Source organism: Alligator sinensis, unplaced genomic scaffold, assembly GCF_000455745.1.
Source record: "Alligator sinensis unplaced genomic scaffold, ASM45574v1 scaffold44_1, whole genome shotgun sequence".
NCBI classification, from domain to species: domain Eukaryota; kingdom Metazoa; phylum Chordata; order Crocodylia; family Alligatoridae; genus Alligator; species Alligator sinensis.
In genome coordinates this window covers 141,594-150,305 of record NW_005843320.1, presented here as the reverse complement: position 1 = coordinate 150,305, position 8,712 = coordinate 141,594, and the positions used below count along the sequence as shown (strand labels likewise).

At 55.5% G+C, this 8,712-nt stretch overlaps 1 protein-coding gene across 1 annotated transcript; it reads right to left on the bottom strand.

Annotated features, from left to right (window-relative positions):
* Positions 1-3,077: 3,077 nt before the first annotated feature.
* On the bottom strand, positions 3,078-8,500 carry LOC106723208 (zinc finger protein 202-like). The gene is given in 7 exon segments (XM_025194834.1): positions 3,078-3,490; positions 4,097-4,223; positions 5,418-5,590; positions 6,793-6,982; positions 7,075-7,449; positions 7,451-7,674; positions 8,430-8,500. Coding segments are annotated over 6 exon segments (1,263 nt in total). The 5' UTR covers positions 7,670-7,674; positions 8,430-8,500; the 3' UTR covers positions 3,078-3,311.
* Positions 8,501-8,712: the final 212 nt, after the last annotated feature.

Here is an 8,712-nt window from a genome sequence, read left to right as displayed (position 1 = left end):
TGCTGGTTCAGGTCTTTGCAGCAGATTAAATTCTTCCTGCACTTGGTGCAGCGGTGTGCCTTCCTTCCCAAGTGCATCCGACGGTGCTGAACCAGGGAGAAGAAATGGGTGAAGGTCTTACCACATGTGACACAGCGGTACTGACACTTCTTCCTGTGCACATCCTGGGTTTTGAACAGCTCCAAGCTGCGCACAAAGCTCTTCCCCCTTTTGGTGAAGCGGTGGGGGAGCTGTCCAGAATGGATCTGGCAGTGAGCAGCCAGGGTCGAGAGGCAGGTGAAACTCTTCCCACACTTGGCACATACATGGGGCTTCTCCCCAGAGTGCCTTATCTTGTGCAGAGTCAGGAGTGAGGGGCAGCTAAAACTTTCCCTGCACTGAGGGCAGGGGTGGGCTCTCCCCCTGGGCTTGGTAGTGAGTTCTTGCTTCCCTCTGAGGCCCCCCATACTGACTTGGTTTGCATCTAGTCTCTCTCTCCAGTGGACCTTTGCTTTCTGCCTCTTCAGGTATCTCAGCATGACATATTCTTCCCTGCACCTTGGGCTTTTTCTGGCTTCTTTCCCTTCTTCACTCCAATGCCCAACTAGAGATGGGACCGCATTCATTGCTACAGTCTGCTGCTTCTGGGGCATCCCCTGATCCTTGTGCCATTGGTCCTTTGCTGGGCTCAGGGAATCCACCTCACCCATACTGCCAAGGGAAGCCCAGGCTGGCTCCAGCTTTCCAGGCCCTTCTTCAGGAGCCTGCTCCTCACTTCTGCTCAGCAACCAGGCATGTCCTGCATGGGAGGAAGAAACACCAAATTACTTCCTGCCCTGCTGCCAGACTCTCAAAGTTTCTGGGCCAGCTCCCAGCCCCATCACCTCATGCCCTGCTCCAAGAAACGTGTGGGACATGTATGCTAAGGACAGTACCTGAATAGGATCGTGTTTTAACAGGCTGAGGATGAGACCAGAAGGATCTGCTATGAATAAAACTGAGGCTCTCAAAGGGCTGCTGTACCCCACAGCACTGGTGGGTCCAGGGGGAGATGACACTGAGCCCTCCACCTGACTGGGCGGACACACTCCAGAAGCCCCAGTGCTTTGGCAAGACTCATCTGCAATGCTTGCCCTTGATCTCTGGCAGTCAAGAAGGCAGCATCTGGGTACAAAGGTGAACAGCCTCGGGGGGCATTTCTGGGACTTGTCACCAGCCAGGAGTGTGTGGTGAGCACTGCCTTACACTGCTTGATAGCAAAAGCCATCGTGTTTGATGCATTATCCTACCAAGAAATGTTTTGGAAGTGGAGGATTGAGAGCTGTGGTCTCCCTTCTGGAAGGAGCAGTGATCTGCTTCCTGCCTGTTTCTGGGGCAATGTCTAATGCAGGGAATGATCTCACGGAGCTTCCCTCTGCTAATGAACCCCAGGCAGCCTCCACATCACAGGAATCTGCACTGAGACAAAGGCCTTGGCACGAACCTGCACAGAGACTCTGGGCTGAGCCTCAGGCTTTGTGACACTCAGGGCTCCAGAGAGGAAACGGCACAGGGAAGAGTCTGGTGCAAACAGCGGGGTATTCCCTTCCCGTCACAACATGAAGTCTTCTGAATTCCACCCACTCCACCGACCCACTTCATGCAGCCTGAGACCAGGATTACACACATCCTGTGCTCAAGGTCACTCCGACCAGGAGACACCAGGGACAGCCCCAGCCTCTCTCTTGTCCAACAAGAATGGCTGGGGGCGCAAAAAACCCAGAAGTGAGAGGCTGTGCCCATGAGGGATGAAGATAACCAGGGCAGAAGAGCCTAAAGATTAGTCCTGGGTAAGTCCTGAAAACAACACCCTCCTGGGACTGGTTAGTGTGGTGGGGCTACTTGTGGCAGGGCAGTCTCTACAAAATGCCACATGTTGACACCCCTGAGAAAGGCGAGTTCAGAGCACCTGAAAACCTTGGTTCCCACTGCTTTGTGGGTTACTCTTTGCTGGGAAAAGGATAGGGGGAGCCTACCCAAACAGAAAAACCCCTGGTGAAAGCCAAGAAGGGAAGTTGTGTGGCAGGGTAGACCTTGCAGCAGCCGTCACTTGAAGCAGAAAAGATTGCTAAAAAAGCAGCCTCAAGCTGCAAAGAGGGGAATCTGTGAAGGAGCTCCAGCAGGGCCAGGGCCAGGGCTCAAGCCAGCCAGTGTCAAAAGTGATCCCATGACATGAACGCTAGGGGTTAAGCCCTTCCCTTTTTGTCTGCGTTTTCCAGGATGTGGACCAGCAGTGAATCATCAACAAGTTCACTTGGTACAAAGAAGACTCGAGCTTCATTGTGTTATGCATAGTAATTGTCTTGCTTGCTCGGCGGTGTTTGTGTACCGTTACTGCTGTAAGTGGTTGTGGTGTTAACTATGCTAGACAATGAAATGTAAGCAGAACGTCTGGATGGGTTCTGGAATATCTGCAAAGTGGCTACAGAAAACGGTACATCCCTGGAACATGGCCTCCAGGGCCTCAAAAATATCAGTCATGCCAAAGATCGAAAAGGGTGGATTGACCGTTTGTTTTTATTCTCATCCTTTTGTTGGTTTTCTTTTGACCCTTAGCATTTCTCCAGCATCTTGCAGGGCAGCGGGGCACTGGTAGTGCTCCAATGGCACAAGCAATCCATTTGAAATGACAAGGAAAGCGTTGCCCATTATATAGAAGGGACAGAATTCCCGAGAACATGTCTGGACCCCAAAAGCTCTGATCATGGGATGTTTCTCTGATCTAAAAAGCCATCTTAAATATCAAAGAAAACCATCATTTGAGTACTGGAAGACATTAAAAAACTTACCCATAATTATCGCTGGTGAAAACCTGTTTGGTTGGTAAGGAAGGGGAGATTAGGCAATTTGGCACGAGAAAGTTATTAAAGTAATGGACAAAGGAACGGGGTGTTGTGTGCATGCTGTTAGCCTGGGGAGTTGGGGGGCAGTCGTGCAATTTTTACTTGAACAGCGGGAAAGCCAGAAACAAACATCTCCCACACTCAGTGGAGGACACGAGGCCAGCACCACCAAAGGTTGCTGCTGTAATGTCTAAGGGAGCCACTTTTTGGGTCGTAGTACAGGAAGGACACTTGTAATAATTATTAAAGTTTCCTTAATGTTAAATCAGCAAGGGGCCATGTCAACCCTTGGGGGTCTTTGACAAAAAGAATCCTGTTGGTAACAGTTTCCACAGTTTGGATTTTAGGGAGTGGAACAACACCTGTCTGCACACACGACAACATAAGCGATTTGAGGTCAGCACCCTGAAATGTCAGCACAGAGCAGGTCTGAAGTGTCCAGGCTCCCTTTCACCCTGGGCATGCAGCATCTGTGAGAGGGGAGTTGGGTGGAGGGAACAGCCACAACTCACCTGGCAGCAGGTCCTCCGACCTCAAGATTTCCCCAGAGTCCTCATCATCACACACCCAGAGCTGCACCTGTCCTGACTGGATGCGGCAGAGTAAGTCAGGTGTGGGACCTTGATATCCTGTTTGGGCAGTGTTGAAAGAGAGTTTATCCACTGGTACTGGATGCAGAATAAGCAACTGAAATTTGGGGAATGGAGCCAATGAACTCAAGGATTATACTAAGGACTTGAAGGACAAGGGAGGATGGACATTTAGGATGAAAGGGAAGGCACAGCATGGAGAAGAGGATGGTCCTTTTCATCCAGGCAGTGGACGTATGGTCACAAGAAAGGAAACACCAGTGTAATTCCAGGCAAATGAGTGGAAATGAGTTTGGACAGGACACATTAGGCAAGAGAGGGAGGAAATCAGAATAACTGCCCAAGGAACAGCTGTTAGTGCATTTTTAGGCCCAATGAATGGCAAATGATATGAGCATGGTGAGAAGGCAAAGGGAAATCATGTTATCAAGGGGAAAGACTCCAAGGAAGGTGGCTGGATCAAATGAAGGAGGAATATATACAAGTGTGAAATGTGAGAGGTCTGATCATGGACAGAGCAGTGGGGAGCAAAGGGATTTAAGCCACCGGTCAAAAGTTCATGAGGATGAGACTGTTCAAACCAGAGAGAAGACAACAGTTCAGAGCTCACATGGCTCCAAGGCAAAGCAAGAACCAGAGCTTTACCTAGGAAAATGAGGGCTTGGTAGTTCTTCAGCATCTGGTCCCGGTAAAGCTCCTTGTCTTCCTCTTCCAGCAGCTCCCACTCCTCCCATGTGAAATACACTGCCACGTCCTCAAACACCTCCCGGAGCTGCAGTCACAAGTGTTACAGCATCAGTATCTCCTGCCCCAGCTGCCCCCATGGCCCTGTCTGCACTCACTCTGCACTACAGTGCTTTGCAAGCTTAGCCATGACAGGAGCAGGGGTATGCTATTCAGCTGGCACACGATATGCAAGGATCCTGGTTTTGTCTGTTTAAAAACTGCAAATTCTCTCATAAGAGAAAAAATTGCTCCCAACCCATAGCCAAACCCCCCGCCCCCATGCTGGTGCCCCACACTCGCCCCCACAGGCCCCTGGCCCTGCTGGTGACATCTGGTCCAGGAAGAGACAAAGGCTTGTGGCAAGACACTTTCACCTCACTGGACTTCCCAGTGCTGACCTCAGAGCAGCTGTTCTTAGACCAAACACTTCAAAACAAACCTGAACATGGAGTTGTACAACCAGAAATCATCTGGTGGCTGGGCTGTGTTAAGCACGGTCCAAACAGGGACCTTATCCAATTAGGATAATTGGGACCTTATCTAATTAGGATAAATGCAAACAGGGATTCTTATCCAATTAACTAGATTAGCTGCTGTGTCCCCTTTGTGTGGGGGGGTCTTTACTTACATTCCCCTCTCCCAGCACTGTCCACCTTCCTACCACGCTGCCCCCCTAGACTTGGTATTCAAAAGACTCTCTCTATTTAATAGTCTGGTCTGTGCATATCCTTTAATTTCAATTTATGAAATGAGCATGGAATTGAAAAAACCTTTGCTGTGCCTCTGATTCAGTTAGTTTGTAAGCTGCAAATCCATCCTGGCTTCTGCCTCACCTCACACTAACACAGATAATCAGCAGCCAGGTGTGCTGCTCACTCGTACCAAACTGATGGGCTGGGGAGACCCTGCTGGCATCAGTGGCAGAGACCCTCTGTGCTCCCCGGTCCTAGCCAGGCGGAAGAGGACTTGCTGGGCTCAGCTGTAGAGACCATTACCCCAGGCTTCCTGGTGCTGGCTGGCTGGGCTCCTACCCGACCTTCCCATGCCAGCACCCCTGGCTCTCTGCACCCAGGAGCACACTGCTACTAATGCAGCCTGGGGTGTTTGTAATCTCCATCACCAGAGACTTCTCACTCTTCAGGTCTCTCTGCTACCCAAACTCTTGGCAGCACCCCTGGCTCCTCCTGGGCTCTGCCCAAGCTGCATTCCCACCCCCACCTGGAGCTGGTGCCCTGCTCACCTCCATGCTCTCCCCCTGCTTTGCAGGCCTGCCCTGCCCCTTCTGCAGCTGGCCTGGCCCAGATGTCAGGGAGCTGCTCTGTCCCCGTTTCCCTGCAGAGGGTCTCTGCAGCTCCAGGCTGACAGACCCTTCCTTGGGAGGCTGCTGATCTGCTCTGCTCAGGGTCCCAGCACCTGCGGGTGGGAAGAGTGCACAGGTTAGCCCTGGGGTGGTGGCATGGGGAAAGCCCTACTAGTGTCCTGGACTGGCCTGGGATGAAAGCAGCTGGAGGCTTCAGTGTGTGGAAGAGAGGGAACATGGGAGACTCATCATCCTATGGCAAGAGGCTGGAGATGAGCCCCTAGAACTGTCCCAGCGCTGGTGGTGATCACAGCACCGTGACATCGTATCGCTCCCTGGGAAAGGATCTGGAGGGATGCTGGTGCTGTGTCACGTCCACATGTCCGGGCGGGGTTGGGGGGGAAAATGCAGGGCCAGCCTACTCCAGGACGCGTGAAATGCTTCCAGGGGCACCGGGAGAACAAGAGCCGCCAACCTGCTGGAGCACGGACCCATCAAACAGTTCTGGCAGAGAGATTTCTACACTGGGGGACAAGGCTTCCTGCCACTGGAAAGGGGAGACCCACCACTCCTCACCTCGCCTGGGGAAGGGCCTGGTCTGGGGCACCCGCCTGGGGACCCTCCACATGCTGACAGCTCCCAGGGCTCCCCTGTCCCAGGGATCTGCAGCAGGACAGAGGCCTGGGTAAACTGCACCTGGATCAGCCAGAGGCCACTGGGGACTCTCATTTCCTCATCACCTGCACCAGCCTCTTATTGATTGATATTATTACAACACTGATCTTAGAACAGCAATTAGATCACTGATTGTGACCGTGGCAGCACGGCAAGAGCCAGTCATGTAAAGCATCTTTCTGTGAGGAGCGATGCAGGCAGTGAGAAAGTTCTTGGGTCTTGGACCACCCATAGAGACCAGAGCCCTGTCCCACCCCAGCCACACAGTTACCAACTTTGCAGCCCTGTCCCAGGCAGGGGCAGGCATTGGAGTCTCTCACCCCGACAGCAGGACAGTCACTCAGGCTCCTAACTGCAAGCCAGGACTTCATCCTGCACCTCACCTGCCCCTGGCTCCTTGGAGTAATTCAAGAGCCAGCAGCTACTGTCCGCTCTGCTCCGCTCGCTGTCCCCGCTTGCAGCACTTGTTTGGAGCCTGCATCCTCACTCCCGTCCGTTTTCTATTGAGTTGTCCCCCAAAATCAACTGGCCTAAACCCAGTAGCCAACACTAATAATAGCGGGGGGTGGAGGGAGGTAACTGTTGCTCTTTAGGTGTGGAGCCCATGTTAATCGTGCACATCAAAAAGGCTGGTAAGGACCTGGCTCCAGGTTAAGTGGAGGCTCCTCATCCTCAGGCCCTGGGGTTTCTCTCTCTCCTGCCTCCGCCAGAGGCCTGTCCTCACAATGAGCCTTTGGCTGCTGCACCCAGGAATCACCAGGCTCCAGCAGGGTCCCAGTGGGCTGCATCTTGTCTGAGGACACCTCCTCGACCTTCACATGCACTGTGACCTGGGGATGAGATAAAAGTGTCACTGGGGAGCTGGGAAGCAACATTCCCCAAACACGTGGAAGTACAAATGGCACCAAACAAACGCTCTCACCTGGAGCTTCTCGTCCTCCACCTGTACCAGCTGAAACCCCTCGGCCAGGGCCATGGCCTGAGCGCAGGTCGCCATGCGGCCCCCGCACCCCCAGCTCTGCATGTCCTGGGGCAGGACGGCCAGCAACTGTTCCAGCACCACCAGCTCCAGGATCTGCTCCTTGCTGCGGCTCTGGGGGTTCTGCCCGCGCCCGCCGAGCTCCCACAGGAGGCTGCAAATCTTCCTTGGGCTTTCGGCTTCCCGGTAGCGGAGGCCGCGGAAGAGCTGGCGCCAGGGCTCTGGGGTGGGGAGCTCATCCTGCAGTGCCAGCTGTGGGGTCATGGAGAGCAGCTTGGCCTCACAAGGGGGCTGCGTGGCCTGCATCGTGTCCTGCCCCCAAATCTCTTTGTGCTGGACCAGCTCTGATCTGGACGACACGAGGGACTTCTGCACCCTCAGCCCCTGCCTGCAGACCTCCTGGGCCCTGCTCCTCCAGCTCCTGCTGCGAAGGGAAGGCGCACAGCTGCCACGGGCTGCAGCGCAGCAGCCACGTCTCCCCAGGAGGGATCTCACCCAGCCGGGGGCCTGGGCTCTCGCTCTCTGTACACTCGTGCATGGCGCCTGTGGGAAAGGAGACAATAGAAATCTAACCACGGATCCGAGACCCGGGACCGTAACCCCGGCCCAGCTTGAGGTTTACCCAGCCCTGATGCTCCCGACCACCCCACTCGGAGCAGTCTCGGAGCCGTCCCCACTTCCCCTCCAGCCCCAGCGCAGGATGCGGGCACCGGGCTGGCTGGAGAAATGGCACCGCCGCAGCTCTCCACCCCTTCCCCAGCCCAACAGCTGCTCCCTCCCCCCCAGCCCTGCACTTAGGGTGACCCCCGCTCCCTGGCTGGATGGGACAGTGCCCAAATAGGAACCTCAAATCCCAGTCCTGGGCTTCATAACCCAGAACAGCATTTGTCCAAATTCACAGTGTCTAAAGGGGTTGGGAAACCGTGGGTTTCCCTTTGCAGGCGGGCAGCATTCAGGCGTGTAAGGGGGACACAGGGGGCACCAGGGGGCGCGCGCGCGCACACACACACACACACACGAGCACCCGGCCGTGAATCCGGCCCCGGGGGGAGAGGAGGAGTGGGGAGGGAGCGATGTAGCGCCGGGCAGGTCCGCTGAGGGGAGGGATCTCTGTGCAGCGTGTGCGCGCGCGGGAGCCCCCGCCCGCCAGCACTGCCACCGCCCCCCAACCACCCACCCGGCTCTGGGGTCAAGACAGCCCAGGCGGACCGTGTGCGACCCCCTCCCCGCAGGACCCAGCATGGACCCGCCGCGCCCACGGCCCGCACCGCCCCGCTCCGCCTGCCGGCTGCCCAGACCTGGCACCTGCACGTGTGACCGCCCCTCCAGCCACCCCGCCCGTTTCCCGGGGGGCGGGACACGCAGCGGGGCCGGCCAATGACAAGAAGGCGCCCGCCCCGCCCCCTCAACACGAAGAAGTTCAGTTACTTTATCGTGTTTGGCTGCTGGAAAGCCGCGCCCCCCCCGAGCGAGGCAGCGCCGGGCGGCAAGTGCCAGTCCAGATCTCCGCGCGGGGCGGGGCAGGCAGGGCCTCTGGTGCCCCGCCCCGGAAGGCCCCCGCCCCTCACTTGCCCCGCAGCA